Source organism: Meles meles, chromosome 8 (genome assembly GCF_922984935.1).
Source record: "Meles meles chromosome 8, mMelMel3.1 paternal haplotype, whole genome shotgun sequence".
Lineage (NCBI taxonomy): Eukaryota > Metazoa > Chordata > Mammalia > Carnivora > Mustelidae > Meles > Meles meles.
Window position 1 is genome coordinate 89,904,010 of NC_060073.1, and position 18,417 is coordinate 89,922,426.

The 18,417-nt window shown below is 53.2% G+C and overlaps 1 protein-coding gene across 2 annotated transcripts in view; it reads left to right on the forward strand.

Annotated features, from left to right (window-relative positions):
• The window catches only part of B3GAT1 (beta-1,3-glucuronyltransferase 1), a 29,897-nt gene that overhangs the window by 6,831 nt on the left and 4,649 nt on the right, over positions 1-18,417 (forward strand). The window contains exons 2-4 of one of the 2 annotated variants that reach the window (XM_046017460.1): positions 13,885-13,980; positions 14,146-14,292; positions 17,592-18,100. In XM_046017460.1, coding sequence (XP_045873416.1) covers positions 13,977-13,980; positions 14,146-14,292; positions 17,592-18,100 — 660 coding nt within the window. In that variant the 5' untranslated portion in view covers positions 13,885-13,976. Of the gene's footprint in view, positions 1-13,884; positions 13,998-14,145; positions 14,293-17,591; positions 18,101-18,417 lie in introns of both variants that reach the window. The other variant, XM_046017461.1, reaches the window with a different exon arrangement.

Below are 18,417 nucleotides of genomic sequence, written 5' to 3' on the forward strand. Positions count from 1 at the left end.
AGATGTGTCATTGTTGGCAGATCTAACCCAGACCTTCTGGACAACCAGTTCTTTTTGGTGTGAGCAGTAAAACAAGAAACACACATAACATAAAAATTACCAGCTGAGCCATTTTCCGCATTCAGCGGTATTAAGTACATTCATATTGTCATGCAGCCATCTATCTCCATAACTTTTTCATCTTGCAAATTGGAAAGTATATTCGTTAAACAGCAGTTCTCCACTTCTCCTTCCCTCGGCCCCGGGTAAGCACTGTTCTACCTTCTGTTTCTGAGTTGACTCCTTCCAATAACTCAGGTAAACAGTGTCATACAGTATCTGGTCTTCTGTGATTGGCGTCTTTCATTTAGCATAGTGTCCTCAAGGCTCATCCATATTGCAGTGTCGCTCAGGATCCCTTTCTTTCTCAGGGGGAGTACTACTCCATTGTACGTGTACACTGCATCTTGTTTATCTGGTCAGACAGTTGACCAGTTCTTTGGTGCCAGGCCATGGAGCAAGAAGTGCTTGATAATGGTGGTTCTCCCCACTTGACCTTCCCATTCAGGGGGTGTCTCAGTATAAGGGCCCAGCAGAGACCTCTGTGCTCTGAGTTAACCTACATGACAAGCGTCATAGGAGCACAGAGAGGAGAAAGACCCATTTTATTTGAAGAGAAGGGTGCTCCCTTCACTGCCCAGTGCTGACGGAGCCTCCTCAGTGCCCAGCACCTGTGAGGCATTCCCCAGGAGAAATGTACCTGGCCCGGTCCTGGAAGGTCAAGTGGGGAACTGTTCCTTGAGGAACAGTATGGAGGAAAAACATTCCAGGCAGAGGTACCTGCCAGGGAGGTGAGGCCAACACCCTGTCCCAGACCCCTCCCTATCTGCCACCTTCTCAGGACCCTGAGAAAGAAATCTGTCCCGTGCTCCCCAGAGCTCTACCCTGGGGGAAGGAGCCCTTGGTGATCCCAGAGAGCCCCTGTGTATGTGGCAAGCCTGCCTTACTACCTGCCTTTGCACTGTGCAGGCTCCTTCTTGGTGATCTGTAGCCCCCCTGCTGCTAGCTGTATAACACACAGCCTGTAAAACACAGAGATAGTGTCAGCATAATCTACCGTCTGGGGGACTGAGATTTAGGGATCCTCCATTCATCACACTCATGCCAGCCTGCCCACGGTGGGGGGGGGGGGGGGTGGCGCACACTGCCCACTCTAGACTCACAGGCCTGCTGAGGCTGGGCTCCCCACACTCCCCCCTCCACCTTCAATGCCTTCCCTTAACTAGTCTCCACCCATGCAATAGGGTGAGCTAATGCCAGGAGGGATCGAAGGGATATGGCAGAAGTAACAGAGGAAATTGGGCAGCCTCCAAGGGGGGAGATGAAGCTTTCCAGGAACCTGGCCTGCTTCCAAGGGAGAAAGGACAGGGATGACAGGGCTCAGGGGTCAATAGCACCAGCCCCCTGCTGATGGCCAGCTCTCAGCCCCAAAGCTGCTGGAGTCTCCATGTCCTGACATCTCTGGAGACAGAAGAGAAGAAGGGGCATCTGACCTGAAATCCCCAGTCCTTCCCTGAGCGTGTGTCTCAGAGAGTTGGGCAGAAACCTGGACTGACATTGGTGGGGGTGGGGGCAACACAAGGAAGTGTCCCAACACCAGGGCAGGCCCGGCTGTCTACTCCTGGCACAGCCTTTCAGTTCTGTGCTCGGCTTCTGAATCTGTAAAAGAGGAACAAAGAAGGCAGTGCCTTCCCAAGGGAGCTGTGCTGAGAGACGACGCTGGGCAGCTGTATGTGAAAGAGCTTGGGAAACTACGAAGAGCCTGCGAGAGGAGTCAGCCCAGCCCAGAGGTCAGAACAGGGCCTGAGTGCTGGGTTTCCTAGGCATGGCCTCTCCCCAGGGCCAGTCTGCCTTCCCCGGGCCACAGCAGGCAGGCACCTCTCTTTATCACCCTGCTGCGTGCCCATGTGCCTACTTTCTGTGGGGCCATTCTCAGCACAGCCTCATCCTTGGGGGGAGGAATCTGCTAGAAACGCTGTCCCAGAGGCCGATTGTGCAGACCGGGGAGGAAGGAACTGAGATGCCCCCTCTCTCTTCCCCTTCTCTTTTAGGCACTTGGATTTAGCTGAATCTTTAAAACAAGTTGTAATTACTATTTTACATTACATTATCTAACATTTTTAGTACTCATCGTTTATAGGCCTCACGCTGGATGTTTTCCATGGTTCCCTCACTTGATCCTAAAAATAGGTCAGTAAGAGCTACAGATAAGGAAACTGAGTCACAGGGCTATCAGTGCAATTTTTGCTTTGTGTCAGGGCCTGGACCCTATGAAGGGATCCAGAGGTAAGTAAGGCCTGGTGCCCCCAGAAGAACCCATGGCCCAGGAGCTGGAGACAAACATGAAAACCAAAAAGCACACAGAAGTTTCCAGAGCTAGACCTTGCTTTCATGGACATTGAGTGCTCAGGCCTGGGAAAGAGCATGGCCAGGAAAGGCTTCAAAGCAGGAAGGGCAGGCTGAGGGCATAGGGCTCAGAATGGCCTCACCTAGTCAGCACCCTCACCCAGAACTGCACAACATCAGCACCAAAGGAAATGAGGCAGAGAGCAGCCTGGACAATATGAGGGCAGGAAAGACAGTACTGTAGGGACAGAGTAACATTGGCTGCTCACACCTTCTCCACAAGATGTCTGAATTCCACCCTCACCCACAGTCCAGGAGGCTCTGCATCGCTATCCCAGCCCACCCTTGTCATGGACCCTTAGTCCCTGGGCCAGACCCACCGGGTTACCTGGCCTGCTTGGTTCCAGTCCCCCAGGTCCTGGTCACGTGCCCTGCCCACCAGTCTGCAAGGGTCTAGTGGGTGCCAACTCAGTCATTATGACCTGTTCCCTGCTCCATCCTATGGGCCGTCACTGGAGTCAGTGCTTGGCACCTACCTATCCCAGCACTGGGCTTGTCTCATCCTCCCTGGGCCTCCTCTGTAGTCAAGTGCTGATGAGATGAGGGCTGTGTCCTCCCAGCAATCAGACCCCAGGAGGCTAGGATACTACAGTTTTTCTGGGTTCTGGACTGTACCCTAACCTCAGCCTCTGCAAGTAGCAGGCCGCCCCCTACTGCTCAGGCAGCCTGGCAGAAAAGGAGGGTCATACAGCAGCCTGAGTGGCCCTTGATACCACTGTTCCACTAACAACTGTCGGTTTGTGTGTCCTGCCCCACTGGCCCCTGCTGTTTGTCTTACATCAGAATCTGCTGAGCCCTCCACTCCTACTTCCCTCACTCCCTCTCAGCCAGGCAGGTGTTTGTGGTGTCTTGACCCCATGGGTGCATGCCACATAGAGGCAAGACCCCACCTTATGTCCCAAACTGCCCCTATACCTTTCACAGAGCAAGTGTTGCAGCAAGCTGAGCTGAAAGGCTGAAGAGGATTTTGCTATAAACGTGGGATCCAAGGCAGGACTACTGTATCCTCGTGTGGCCTTGACCTGTGCTAGGGTAACACACATTGCCAGTTCTGCTTCCCTGTCTCCAAGGGGGTGAGGAGAGGCCAGGGCAGGCAGAGGATATGGGGAGGTGTTCCCAGCAGCAGTGAGAACCCCAGTGCTCCCAGAGCTCATAATGCAGAGGGCAGAAGAGCTGTTCCGGATTTGCTCACAGCACAAACCAAGTATGTCGATTTGTGCTTTGGGCAGCCTTTGCAGGGGTGAAGACTGATTTGGGGAATAGGCAGAGGGGAGAAGGACTCAGTCTACAGCTGGCATTCATTCCCATGACTGGGTGCCACACAGTGGGTAACAGTGGGCTCCAGTTAGGGGACCGTTGCCCAGTGTGCCCAGGCCAGCCCCTGAGCATGCCTATTGTTGATGCACTGACTCCTCACCACAGTCTGGAGGGCCCAGTTTGGATAGTAAAATATATGGCCCCACCCATTCTGATGGACAGGGCCAAGGGCCGGGACTGAAGCACAGATGCCCAGCATGGGCTCAAAGACCAGGAGGAAGAGCCCTCGGTTCCACCCAGCCCAGCACAGAGGTGGGAGAGTGCCCCCCAGAGGCAGCCTGCAGGGAGCTTCTACTAGAAGAGAAAAGAGCAGAGAAGAGGGCCACTGCCACCCAGGGAGCAGGTCTCAGGCAGGGGTGAGGCTGGGCTGCTGTCAGACTGGACCCAGGATGCCCCGACATTCAACTCCCTTGTGCCTCAATTTCTTCATCTGCAAAGCATCAATTAAAACTTTGGAATTACAAGGATTTATTGATGAAATGAGATGACCAATGTGAAATCATTTGGGAAGTTGCAAATCACTACTGAGTTGTGTTCCCAGTAGTTTCTAGGGGAGGCTGCCCCTACCCACAGCACCACAGAGAAAGTGAATTGGCCTGTCTATATCTGTGTTCTGGTATCTGAGGCCACTGGAGGCCAAGGGCACATGAGGTAATCCTTCATTTGAGTAGAGACCCAATCACGGGATTCTCCAGCAGGGCTCAGAAGCAATAACCAAACCCAGCCGAGGGTGTGCTCGCGTGTGCCCATGAACACACGTGCACTCATTCAGATGGGATGTGGCTGTGAGCGCCGAACTGTGTGCACCTGTGTGTGAAGTAAGCTGTTGCCCTGTGAAATCACTCTGAAGGGGGACTCTAGAGTTTGCTGGCACAGCCTTGATGACTTGTTCGAATGGGAGACTCAGCCTGGCAATAGTGAAATGCCAAATGCCTTAGCAAAATGACAAATTTTCCACAGCCAGGAGGATGTGGAGCAGGGGACCTCAGTCACCTTCCCCAGTCGTATAGCGTAGAGACAGTGGTAAGAGGCAAGAGGGCCCCAAACACCCAACTGGTACTCAGACTTCCACAAGGCAAGGACCTGTGTAGGACCCTCTCCCACCATATGAGATGATGGCAGAGGTTCTAGCAAGAGGGACAGCAGGGGTCAGAGGCCAAGGTGAAGAAGCATGATTGCAGATGGAAGGAAATAGTGGGGATGCTAGTTTGTGAGGGCCAGGCCTGGCTTGCTCTCAGGACATCTTGACTCTAAATCAAGACCTCTGTCCCTGGGGCTGGCCCAGATGCTGGCCCTAGTTAGGAAAGAGCAGTTACCATGTAAATGAACCAAGCAGGTTTACCTGCTTCCAGAGCTTTCCCAAGTTTGCTGCAGGGAGAGGAGAAGGCTCTGGATGGTAGAGGTCAGAGACTGCCCTGGGTAGGAGATAGGAAACAGAAAAGGGTGCAGTTAGACTGGGCCACAAGGTAAAGAGCCTTGAATGCCAAGCTAAGTAAGTTGCAGTTAGCAGGAGAGACAAAAAGTTTTGAGTGTGGGGGCACCTGGGTGGCTCAGAGGGTTGAAGCCTCTGCCCTCGGCTCAGGTCCTGATACCAGGGTCCTGAGAACGAGCCCCGCGTCGGGCTCTCTGCTCAGCGGGAAGCCTGTTTCCCCCTCTTTGCCTGCCTCTCTGCCTACTTGTGATCTCTGTCTGTCAAATAAATAAATAAAATCTTTAAAAAAAAAAAAAAAAGTTTTGAGTGTGATCAAGTCAGTAAGGGGGGAGGGCCCAGGCAGTGAGCTGGAATCTGAAGAAAGATCACAGTAGGTGGCTAGGGGAGCAAAAGATATGATCTGGACCTGCATCAGAGAAATGCGCCCCAAGGCCTAGGGGCAGGCCAGACCAAAGGTGCTAACCCCAGCTGATGCAAAGAGGGGGAGGGATCTAGGGCATTCCTGGGACTGGCTGAAGATGCATGACAGAAGGAAGGGATGGGGAGCTACTCTAGGAGGAAAGATGATACTCAAATCTTAGTCTTGTTGTATTTGAGGTCACAGTGGAATAGGCCAGACAATAAAAGAGGCAACGGTTCCACACTGGAGATGCGGAACCTGAGGCTGGAGAAATCAAAGGTACTTCTCAATGACCCCATACTGTAAAAGGCCAAGTTCAGCCCTTGAGACAGGGAGATGTCTCTTCTGCCTAGCCCAGCCACCTGTCCTCACTGCCTCCTCCTTTGGGGGTGATACAGGGCTTTCAGGGCCTGTGGTTTCCACCCTGACTTCCAGCAGCCAGAAGTTCTGCTGGAGGGAGTTGGAGGGAAGCAAGGCCAAGCAGACCCATCTCGGGCCCTTTCCAGGGCTACAAGGTTGGCAGTTGTAACTGCTTCTCTTATTGGCACCAACCCTGTGTCAGATAGTTTATACGGATTTTGCCTCATCACCCTAAAACCCCTAGTGAGGGAAATACTGTTTTTATTCCTGTTTTATAGTTGGAAAAACCAAGACCCAGAGAGGTCAATTTGTCTAAGTCACACAGCAGAGGAGGAAGGACTCTAGTATTGTGCCCAAGGCTCTCGGGCTCCAGGCGCAGGCTCCCCACTGCTTCACTATCCATCTGTGTGCCACTTTGCTGGGCAGAGGAGAGCAAAGGGAGATGGAAGGGCGGCAACAGAATACTGTGACTGCGGTTAGACCCTGCCGTCACCCTCAGCAGCTATGGGGGCCAGACAGGAGCTGAAGGTCAGGTGGGGATCTGACCTCCTTGTTTTGGTAGACAGACTCTCAGGTGTCCCCCGATGACTCCTGACTCCTGTTGTTCTTGCCTTTTGATAATCTCCTCCCCCTTTGGTGTGTATGACACCTGTGACCAGCCTCTCGCAGTAGAACGTGGCAGCAGTGATGGGCTATCACTCCCATAAGTGTGTAGGACACTGTCTTGTTAGTTCAGTGGCTCTGGATCCTCCCCTTGCTGGCTCAATGGAGTAAGTAGCTATGTTGGAGAAACCTGTATGGCCAGAAACTTGGAGCAGCCTCTAGGAGCTGAGGGCAGCCTCTAGGAGCAGGAAGAGCGACACTCATTCCCATGCCTGAAAGGTAGAGGACTCTGCCAACAGCCTGAGCTTGGAAGTAGGTTCCTCCCAGGTGAGCCCTCCAGAGAATAATGCAGCCCAGCCAGTACAGTGCAGCCTTGGGGGCCCCTGGGCTGTGCGTGCCTGGGCTCCTGAGTCGCAGAAACTGAAGAGAGTAGATGAGGGTCACTTGAAGCGGCTGAGTGTATGATAACTAGTTAGATAGCGGCAGAAAATGAAGGCACTCAGGAGCAGCGACCTTCCTTTCAAAAAGTTGGCATGGCTGCTGGAACAGGCCTGGGATGAATATGGAAAGAGGACAAGCAAGGAGGGCAAAGGAGGTGAGGGCAGTGGCACTGTGCGGGCCCAGAGCCCCAAGGCCTCCTGGCCCCAAGGCCCCAGCCAAATGCTGTGCCAGGAACTGGGCTGCACAGCACTTTGCAGGGACTGCTTCCCAGTCCCATAAACTCCAAAGCTAGGCATGACCCTCCTGGCTCTCCCCCCAGCATGCAGGCAAGGGCTGAGTGGCCATGTGCTGCTGTTTGCCAGACTGGAACTCTCCACTGTCCTGCTGGTGACCAGGGCATCCCTGCTGACCGTCTTGCCCACCCAGCCCTCTGCTGTCAGCCCTCACATCCTGCCATAGGCTATCTCTGAACAGGGGTGCCCCATGGGCCTTGGGCCACTGCCCAACTCTCCACAACCCTCCATCAAGCCTGTGTCCTTCAACATGCTATCTCCCAGGCCACTGCGTCCTCCCTGCTGTCCCCACTCTTGAGGGAACAAGCTGGTCATCTGTGTGCTTGGGCCCCAGCCTCTGCAGGCCCCAACTGAGAGTAGCAACCGATGTCCCCACAAAATAAAGCTTTTTTTTTCTCTAAGGGCCTCCTGCCTGGAGGAGGCTCTGGGATGTGTGGATGCCTCCCTGCCTGAAGCCCACAAGCTACACAATTCAAGGAACTTCAGTGAAACCCGCTGGGGACCATCTCTTGTTCTGCAGTGAACCAGAATGCACTTGGCCTTTCAAAGTACCACACGAAACCAAACCCCAATTTTTATTTCTTACTGAATCATAATCCAAACTGAATCCAAAGGCTGTTTCAGAAAAACCAAAAAGAAAAACAAAGGAGTTACTAAAAGAAACAAACCATAAGTTGCATTTTCTGACATTGTTGGGCTGGAAGAAAACCAAAGCGTAAGAGTATGCTTTATGCCAAGCCTGAAGTGAACGAACTCTTCTTTCTGCCCAAGCCCTTGGATTGGTTTTCCTAGCTAGAAAGGGACAAGATGGGGAAAGATCTGGAATCCTTGCCATCCTTCCTTTCAGAAGTACCTAGGAGCGAAAGCCAGCAGTGGCTAGGCCCTGAGGCAGGACACGGACCTCCCCAGGGCCTGGATCTTCCTCTCCTCAGTGATGCACCATGAAGACAGGATGAGGGAGCTCCTCCCTGGGGCCCTCGGCCTGACCACCAGGACGGCAGGCCAGTGATGGGCCCCAGCAAGCTCAGGAAGCTGTCCCTGGGGCAGAAGTACCGGGTGGGGGAGGCAGGAGGCAAGCACCAGGTCTGTAGTGAGGCGAGCAGCATGGACCTGGGGGGCACGCTGATTCAGAGTCCAAAGGCCTGACCGGGAGCTCTGCCAGCAGCCGACTCTGAGCCCTGGGCCAGTCACACAGCCCATCTAAGCCTCCGTTCCCTTGAAGATAAAATGGGGATATGGTTGTCCTGCCCTCCTCACAGGGCTGTTGTGAAGATCAAAGGAAGATGAATCCTGTCGGCCCAGCATTAGGCTGTTGCAAGGAAGGCTTACAGTCCCAACCAGGTATCCCACAGGACCTCACTTCACTTTTTCTGAGGTCATGGGGACAAGAGAGGAAGAAGAGGAGCAGGAAACCTGCTCACTGCAGCTCCTTGGACACTCCCCCAATGAGTGTCCAATGCCTGTGTGCTGCCCCTTCCCCAGCAGGGGCTGGTGGCTGGAAGCCAGGGCCAGGTTGGGGGATGGAGAGTGGGGGTAGCCGGGACTGGGTGGTGGGGCAGAAGACTGGGGCTGGGTTAATGAAGTGTGGATTGACTGGCCCAGGCGCTGATTAGCTCTGGCATTGGGCTTTTCCTGAGCAGTGGCAGCAGAATCAGTACTAATCCCTTGATCCCATTACGGGCTCCTGCGTATCTCAGGGACAAAGTCTGTGCCTCTCTTTGAAAGGTGCGCTGTCTGGGGCTAAAGGGTAACGCTAGAGCCTTGACCAGCCTCCCTCCCACTATCTTCTTTTAAAATTTCCCCTCTCTCTGCCTTCTGTTGCCACATCCCTGCTCCCATGCTCAAAGGCCTTGTGCCTTCCCTAGCCACACTGGCTGCCCTAGTTCTCTCCACCCACCCACCCCCTCCTTCTGGGCCCAGACCAGTCAGGCTGGCTGTGCTTCTGCATGGGAAGGCCTCAGCATCTGCCTCATGAGCCCCAGTGTCTCAGGCTCCCAGATGACAGAGGACAGCTTTTTCCCCTCACACATACAGCAGAAGCTCTCTTAACCAGCCTTTCCTCGACTGACTGCACACATGACCGATGTTCTCCTCCCCATCTGTAAAGCACGGAACGGCTGCCTGTGCAAGCATGATGCTGGACCTCCCCTCTGGCAGCCCACTCCCGCTCGTACCAGCTGAGCCACATGCTTACAGAGAGGCCATAATGACTGCTCCCAGCCTGTTTACAATGATCATGCTTGCTGTCACCATCATAAGATATTACAGGAACCAGATATTGCAAAGAAATAAATGTGTTGTCTCTATGAAAACTGAGTTGAATGCTCTCAAAAGACTCCATAAGATGACTCTAGGGGAAAAGTTCTCCCAATTAGGTGAAGACGTGTGTCATAAAAAATGTCATAAAAAATCGTAGAGAGTACAGCACTTGAATTGCTCACCAGGTATCCTTCAGGTCCTGGACCACTTCAAAGACATCGGCACTGGAGGGTGCGGGTGCAGGCAGCGCGTGCTGGTGAGGAGGATGTCAGAAAGGCAACATGGAACTCAGCTCAGCTATCTCCTGGCTCTAGGAAAGGCCGAGGCCCTGTGTCAAAACAAGCTAGCTAGTGCTGAGTGGTTGGATTTGGGGAAAGTGACCACATACAGGGCAGTCCTGGGAAAACATCACCTATTGAGCTCTTGGCTCTTTAAGAGTTACTTAAGTTGAAACATGTATCATATGTGCGTATTTTGAAGGACTCTTCACTTTAATGGATTCCTTTGACTCTCCAATTACTGTTCCCAGTCTTATTGGGTGACATGGCTTTAACATCCTCCAGAGACAAGTGGCTTGGATGGTTTCTGAGCTTGTTTGTAACTAACCTCCATCACACACACACACACACACACACACACACGCACATGCACATGCACATGCACACGCATGCACTCTGCAACATGAGTACTCATCACACATTACCCTGAGTGTTGTTATGGGAGCCTTGCAGACACCTGTGTAAAGTCCCTACCTCCCTCTCTCTGGGCTGTGAGATCCTGGAAGGAAGCCCCTACCTCCCTCTCCCATGCTGCTGCTTTGCTTTGCCCATAGAACCTGACGCAGTGCCTGCCCACTACAGATGCTGAGTTAATATTTGTTGAATGTAATTAAATAACGTTCCTCTTCAGGGACTAGGGGCATTGATGTGGTTTTCGTTTGAACACCTGTAGGCTCAGGAGGAAGCCTTTCTATCCATTTGGAATCATTCAGCCTTGAAGCCAACCTGGCCTCCAGCTCTGCCTCCCCAGGCCCAGCATCTTCTGCTCAGCCTGACTGTCTCTGCCCCATTCTTGGGCACTTCCTTCAGGATCCCAGATGTCCCCTGGTTCTCATACACAGACCATGACACCCTTCCTTAACCCCAGAGACAAGTCCCTATAAATAGGTCTTCCCAGACATGGACACTCTCCATAGCTATTAAATCATGACTAAGTTCCATACAAAGTTGTTAGTTTGGCTTCCTGCCTTGAATGCCCACCTGACCCCACTTTTCCCACATAAGGCATTTCTTGTCACAGAGGCCTAAAGTTCTCAACCTCAGGTTGAGGCTGGTCACAGACAGGGGTGACCAGTGTCAGATGGAGAGTCATGGCACCAGCAAGGCCCCTGCAGTTTCCCGTCAGCCACCCCTTGCACCCTCCACTCAACACTTCCTCAAGCAACCCGTTCTTTCTGACCTTGCCTCCTCCCCTCTGCTGGCCTCTGGGTGTGGCCAAGCACCTGTTCCATCTTTGTGTTGATTCTTCTGCCCTAGCCAGTGAGGGCCCAAAAGAATTCTGAGGTCTGAGCCTGCAACCACGGGCAAGCTACTGCCCTCCCTCCAAGGCACAAACAGAAGAGTAGGCTGTGGCGAGGTGGTCATCCTTGCACTCCCGTCTCCCACCCAAGCCCAGGTCTGGGGTAGGAGTAGATCCAACTCCCAGGACCCTCCCCTGCCCAGGTCCCACTTTCCAGAAACCTGCCCCCAGCTGGCCAGCCAACTTTCTCCAAGGCTGAGGGCTCTCTGTGCAGCTTAATAACTGCCTGGTAATTAGCGCCACGATTTTGCTACTATGCTTATAATAGCCTCCATTAAAGTTATGGGGTTTTCAAGCCGTAATGGCTTCCAGAGTAATTAATGCACAACTGGGTTTATTGCTAAGTTTATTTTTAGAGCTTTTCTCCCTCATTCCCTCCTCCCCTTCCTTTCATAGATGTTTTGACCAAAAAGACTAGATGGGATCAAAATTATCTCCAGAGTCCCCTTTACACCCTTGCCTACATCCTTCCCCCAGAACCCGCTTCCTGCTCCCACCTCCAGGGAAGTGCTTGGACCCCACAGTGGAGGCAGCTTTCACGAAGAAGGTTGGCTCTGAAGCAGCTCTAGGCCAGGGTCTTTGTGTAGATCTGTGCTCACCCTGCACCTGAGCCGGCTTTGAGGCTCTGGGACTTGGAACCTCTCTTCCTATAGTCCCACTGACAGCATGGAGGCAAAGGATCAGCACTTAACGTCTTGCTCTACCATGACCTGATTACAGCCTTGGACAAGCACTGATCTTCTCTGGCCTCAATGACTTCCTCGTGAAATGGGGTTACAACCGTACCTGTGGCCAGAGGCGCCATGAGGATTGAGTGTGATGTGTTGAGCGTCATTTCTGAACATCACCAAGTGCTGCCTAACAGCTTGTTATTACTAACGACAGCCCGAGCAGACAAGCTTGGGAAGGTTGAGCAAGTGCCAGAGGTAGGAGGCATGGGATAAGAGGCTGCCCAGAGGGGGAAAATGTAAAAGCAGGCAAGTGCAGGCACTGAGCAGGCTGAATGTGCGTGCAGTAGACTGACCAGGACCTTGCCTCTCTGGTGCCTTCTCCACCCTGGAATTAACCCTCCCCAAGATGAAGGACATTTGGAAAAGCTCCTTTTTGTATCACTAAGAATCCAAAGGAACTCTCCCAACCAGGCCTTCCAGGAGCTCCCCTGTCCTCCATCAAATGTGGCCTGAGATCACCCAGCCAAACCGAGGCCTTGACTCAGCTCTTTGTAGCCTTGTCCGTGGCCTTGGAGTGGGGGGCGCAGGCTGGGGGTGGCGAGAGGTCACTCCACTTTGCCCTACTGAGCACACAAGTACCAGATAAGCCTCCTGGGGTAGGACATTGGGCTCTGTCACCTGTGGGGACCATGAAAGAGGAGTTTTAGAATTATTCTCCCTGCTCTGTGTCCACATCGTTTGTCCCTGCCTGTAACATTTCGGCCTGGGGGACCTTCCATTTCCCTGAGGAAGGTGGGGCAGCCTGTTTACCACCTGCCTACAAGGAGATGGTGGAGGCAGAGCAGGCCTCTCGTAGGTAGGTGGCTGGCGGGGATGTGGGCCTGACCCTGGAAACAGCAGTGCTCTTCACTGGAAGACATACTTCTTCCACAAGGTGACAAAATTATTTGGAGAGAGGACCAGAAAAGGAGAGGACAACACGCTGTTTCCCAAGCTGGGTGGGTGGGGATCAGACAGAGGTTCTCCTTGACCTGTCTCTTGACACTGCCAGAGGGGGAGAGCATGTGCTACCAGGGCTGGACGGGGCAGCTGCCATTTCTAAGGCATATCACTGCCCAGGGCTGGGTGCTGCGGGGGGGGGAATGCCAGAACCAGCCAGGCGCTGCCTAGATCCTGCATCTTGCACAGGGCTCAGCACAGAAGGAGAAAGGAAGGCAGAGAATAGGGTGTGACAGTCTCCATGGTGGTCATGAGGGCTCTGTGCCTGCTGTCCTTGTCACGTAAGACAAGGCCCAGAGAAGATGCTGCTGATAGACACTCACTCTGTAGTACTGAGGAGGCTAGCAGGCTCACCCTAATTACAGAAAGGGAATCTCTCCTGGAACCCCGTTGTTTGCACTGTGAGTGCTGTCTCCCAGCGTATGGCAGCCTCCACGGGGACCCTCTTCACCTTGCCGATATCCAAGCCATGTAAAATTCACAAAAATTCCCAATGTGACGTTGATGAAGGGAAGGCACTTGCTGCATTTCCTTCTGGGCCTATCCCCAAAAACATCTTTTGTTGGCTCTCACCCCAAAGTTGACCCCTTGTTCTAGGCTATGAAAGAAACCATCTGGACACATGTGGACATCAGAGTGGCTAACAGGTCTTGAGCTGAGTTACTCACTCAAGGTACCAGGCGCCATTCTGTGGCCTTTATGGGTATGAACTGATTTAATTCTCAAACCCTTGTGAAATAGGTAGTGGTCATACCCCGTTTCACAGATGAGAAAACAGAGAGGCGCAGAGAGCACCCATAACTTGGTAAAGAGCATATGGCTTGTTGGTGGCAGAGTTGGGGTTTAAAACAAGGCACATGTGTCTCAAGGTCATGCCCGTAACTTCTGTGCCCTGCTGAATCATGTCACTGGGCACCACCATGTCCCCGTGCCTGGGGGGGACAAAATCTCATTTCATTCAGGCAGGCAAGCTGGGGCAGTCCTCAGGGAGATGGCAGTCCACGCTCTACTGGGAAAACCCCAATGCTGTGAGCCCCACAGCAAGGCCCCAGGTCTCTGGCCATCCTGTTCTGCTCTCTCTTGCAGGTGTCTGCTTCACAGGGTTCCTGATCGTGCCCTTGGACAGCCACCCCTTCTCAGTCTCCGGTCTGGCCAGACTCCGCAAACCTGCTTCCGCAATGGGTGGGTTGTGAGTGCTGGTAAGACCTGCTAGCCAACATTCGGCTTCTCTGCTCTCCCTGTGCCTGGCCTGCCCGGCCCATTCCTATTCTTTTCTCCCCTGTGCTCACCACCGTCTGCTGCCGTCGCCCCTGGGGCCACCCTTCTCCTGACCTTGCCACCGCTCAGGTAACGAGGAGCTGTGGGCCCAGCCAGCCTTGGAGATGCCGAAAAGACGGGACATCCTTGCGATTGTCCTCATCGTACTGCCCTGGACACTACTTGTCACCGTGTGGCACCAGAGCACCATCGCGCCTCTACTCACCGCGCACAAGGGTGAGCCCCCCAACCTCTGGCCCCAAGTCCCAGCCAGGCTTCTGCTGTAAGAATGACCATACCCAACAATGATGGAGCTCATGTTTTCATTTATTAGGCAGCTGGGAGGTCAATGACCTTACCTTTAGGGATGTCTTGGTCCCTTTGGGAATGTGAAGAATGTCTCCACACATATGTATGCCCAGAAACACACACACATGCACAGAGACATGTACAGAGACACACACATGCAGAGACACACATGCAGAGACCCCATGCACAACTCTGCATCCAGTCTCAGGACGTGTAAGGATTGGTTGCTCTCAGCTATGGGTAGCGAAGGATGGATGGACAGGATTTCTGGCCTGCGTTTTAAAACTCTTCAGGGAGAGCATAATGTTTGGGGTCTTTTTCCTGCTTAGGCAGCCCTGACCTTGTCAGCCCTACCTAGTGAAAATAGACCTGGAGAGAGAAAAAGTCCCACAAAGCACTCGTGAATGAACAGGCTGGAACGAGGTTCTCCTGGCTCTGAGTCCAGAGCTTTCCCCTCCACCAGTCTGCCTTTCCTTCTCACACTGGGCTCCCTGTACCCTGGCCCCTTCCATGTGCCCCTCATCTGGCCTGCCCCCTCATTCCGTGGTCTCTCATCTCACACTCTTCTTCCCTCCAGTGTACTCCATGCACACACAGACTCAATCCTCTAAGGCAGCAATTCTCCTATTGAAACGTACATCATATTACAGGATAAAATTAAAAAGTGCCCAGGCCCATCCCAAAAAGTGGTTGGATCCAGGGTAGGGTCTGCCGATCTAACATGGAGCTCCTAAGCCCAAGTGATTTGGATGCCGTCAGTAGTCAAAAATCCTAGTCAGAAGCCAGGCTGTTCCACAGGTGTGCAGTGGGTCCTGCTCAGCCCCAGCAGTTCCTGAAGCTTCCATGAGGAAGACTTTCCAGGCTGAAGATCAAGGAATTCCCACTGCCCAATGCTGAGCACTTAGAGCCTTTCCTGACATTTATCCTCCACCATTTGTCTTTGGTGCTCTTCATTTTGGAATTGTTATCCTACAATCACATCATTCCAGAAGGGTTAAAGCTACCATATGCAAAGTGACATAATATCACGTGGATTCCATTCTTGGCTGAGCTCTAGGGTCAGAGGTGTCAGAATGTTTTGCTAAGCACTGCTGCTGCTGCCTGGGGTTGTGGAGCTGGCATTCTGTCTCCTGAGTATACCAATAGGGCCTCTGAAATCATGTCAGGGTGGCTGGGAGGCCTTTGTGACTCAGACATTGCAGAAGCCCTGAAGACAGTACAAAGTGCTAATATCACACTGTGGCCAGGTCAGAAGGCAGGAGAACCTTCCCAGGGCCCAGACCCACCTGTTTGGGAGGACTTAAATGGAAGAAAAAGTGGGAAGATGGCTCTGAACCTTTCTTCCCAGGCCTCAGTTTTACTGACTGCAGGATAAATAAACCCTTATATATCTTGATCAGAATCCCCAACACCCATCTCTCTTACCTCAACTTTGTTGTTTTCCCAGTTTGACCCCAAAACCCTTCCAAAAAGTCAACTTTGATCAACAGAGGCTGAGCTAGTCTCCTGATGTGTGTGTTCACACCCTTGGGGGCATGGTGTCTCCTGCCCCAGTTGCAGGTTCCATCACTGTATGTCTTATTGTACTGTTGGCCTGCCTGACTGAACTCCCTAAGAGCCCAGATCTGGTACCATCTCCCAGAGCCCAGCGGCACACCTCATACAAGCACCATACACAGTCCATCTGCTGAACAGCGATGGGAAGGAGGAGAGGTGACAGAATGGCTGACTCCCAGCATCCTCCCTGGGACCATACTTCTACCCCATGGTGAGAATGCTTCTTTCATCCCTTCTCTGGCTGCGTGAAGCCATCCAGACACAGGGCTGGCAACTGTCCTCCCTCTATACACAAGGAAAGAGAACATGCCTAGCAGTGTTCTGAGTCTTTTACGTATATTGACTTAGTCCTAGAGTAACTCAGTAAAGTTGATGCTTTTGTTAGCTCCATACTACAGTTGCTAACACTGAGGCATCAGAAGCTGAGGAACCTGCCCAAGGGCAGTAGTTAGAGATAAAACTGGACAGGGTCTGAGCCCAGGCATTCAGATTCCGAGATATGTCCTTTGACTTTTTACCACTTCCTGCTGAGATGCTGTGAGAGCAGTGAGGACCACACAGTTGTTCAAACAAAAAGACATAACTTGTAGAGGAGGGGCTCATTAAAAACAACAATACCAATGGCCCTGATTTCTCCTCTTGATAGAACTTGATAGCATCAGTAATGAGGAAAACGTCCAGGATCTAGAAAAATGTTGGGTTAGAGCTGCCCCAGCCAGAACAGGTTGCCTTCAGGAAGGAATGGGTTCCTGGTGGCTGTGAGTGTTTCACCAGAGGCCAAGACTCTGCAAGGTTCCACACACTGTCCCTCGTGGTGTCTCGGGGAGTAATGCTTATACACTAGAAGGATGTTAGCACAGCTGGGGTCAGTGGTACAGCTAATCTCCCAGACGGTTGAATGAGTCCAGAATGTACAGATCGGGAGATTGACATGGAAGCAGCAGAAGAGCTAAACCAGGTTTCCACTCTGTCTTTTGGTGTAGGCCAAAATTTAAGAACATCTAGAAGTACAAACAACGAGTTCAGCATTCACAATTATCCTGACAACCATAGGCATAACCCTGGAAGGAAGTATGATACTTAAAGATGAAATTTTACACCAGGTTTCATAAGACAAGGAAGGGGGAGGCCCCACTTAAATAGAAATTTGTGGAAAATCGGGCTGAGCCAAAGTCAGGCCTGTAGAGTCCACAGTGTGCTGTGGCTAGAAAAACCCTAAGGCTGGACTGGGGCCCTGTGGCAGCTACCCCAGTACAGGGGGCAAGTGTAGGCGGCTCTGGCCAGATGGCGAGGGCAGGGCACTAGAGTGGGCACCGTCAGGACACTGTGTCATATAAAACCCAACACATTTCAGAAGCGGGAAGGCAGTCTTGGAATTTGGCCAGCCTCGCTCAAATAGCTACAGAGCTGTCAAATGTGAGAAGGAGGAAGAGGTTATTTCTGTGTCCTTTCGGGAGTCAGAACTAGGAAAATGCCCGAGAGAATTCCAAGGATGTAGCTTTCTCTCTTAGCTTAAAAAGCTAGAGCCCCAGGCAGGTTTCGGATGACAATCCTGCAGGAGTGGAGGAGAGGTTTGTCTTAGCGGGGCGGGCGCCCTCCCGCCCAGTACCTGAGGCCGGAGCCAGGCCTGCGCGGTCTGTCCCCACACCGTGTGTCTCCCAACCCCACAGATGACGGCAGTGACCCCCGGCGCGACGCGCCCCCGGGCGCCGACCCCCGGGAATACTGCATGTCGGACCGAGACATCGTGGAGGTAGTGCGCACGGAGTATGTGTACACGCGGCCCCCGCCGTGGTCTGACACACTGCCCACCATCCACGTGGTGACGCCCACCTATAGCCGCCCGGTGCAGAAGGCTGAGCTGACGCGCATGGCCAACACGCTGCTGCACGTGCCCAACCTGCACTGGCTGGTGGTGGAGGACGCGCCGCGCCGGACGCCACTCACCGCACGCCTGCTGCGCGACACGGGCCTCAACTACACGCATCTGCACGTGGAGACGCCCCGCAACTACAAGCTGCGCGGCGACGCCCGTGACCCACGCATCCCGCGGGGTACCATGCAGCGCAACCTGGCCCTGCGCTGGCTGCGTGAGACTTTCCCACGCAACTCCAGCCAGCCGGGCGTGGTCTACTTCGCCGACGACGACAACACCTACAGTCTGGAGCTCTTTGAGGAGGTGTGGGATGGGGCAGAAGGTGGGGAAGGGGGGGAGGATGCCGGCTCAGGGCCTCTGGTGTGGGGCCCCGGGACTCCTCCTGAGGGGCCCTTTGAAATGGGCACATAGAGAAAACTTAGGATTTGGCGGAGGTGGGGTGGGGGCGGAGGGGGGGGCGGGTACCAGTGCCAATTGGGGTCGGTGTAGACTGTGGGGAACCAGGGAAGCGATGGAGAAAACTCGCTGCAAGTTTCAGCCGTCACCACTAGTTAAAAGGAAGAAAGTTGGTGGTGGTGAAGTTCTTAGACCAAAGTCTTGGCCTTAGAAGCATTGTCACA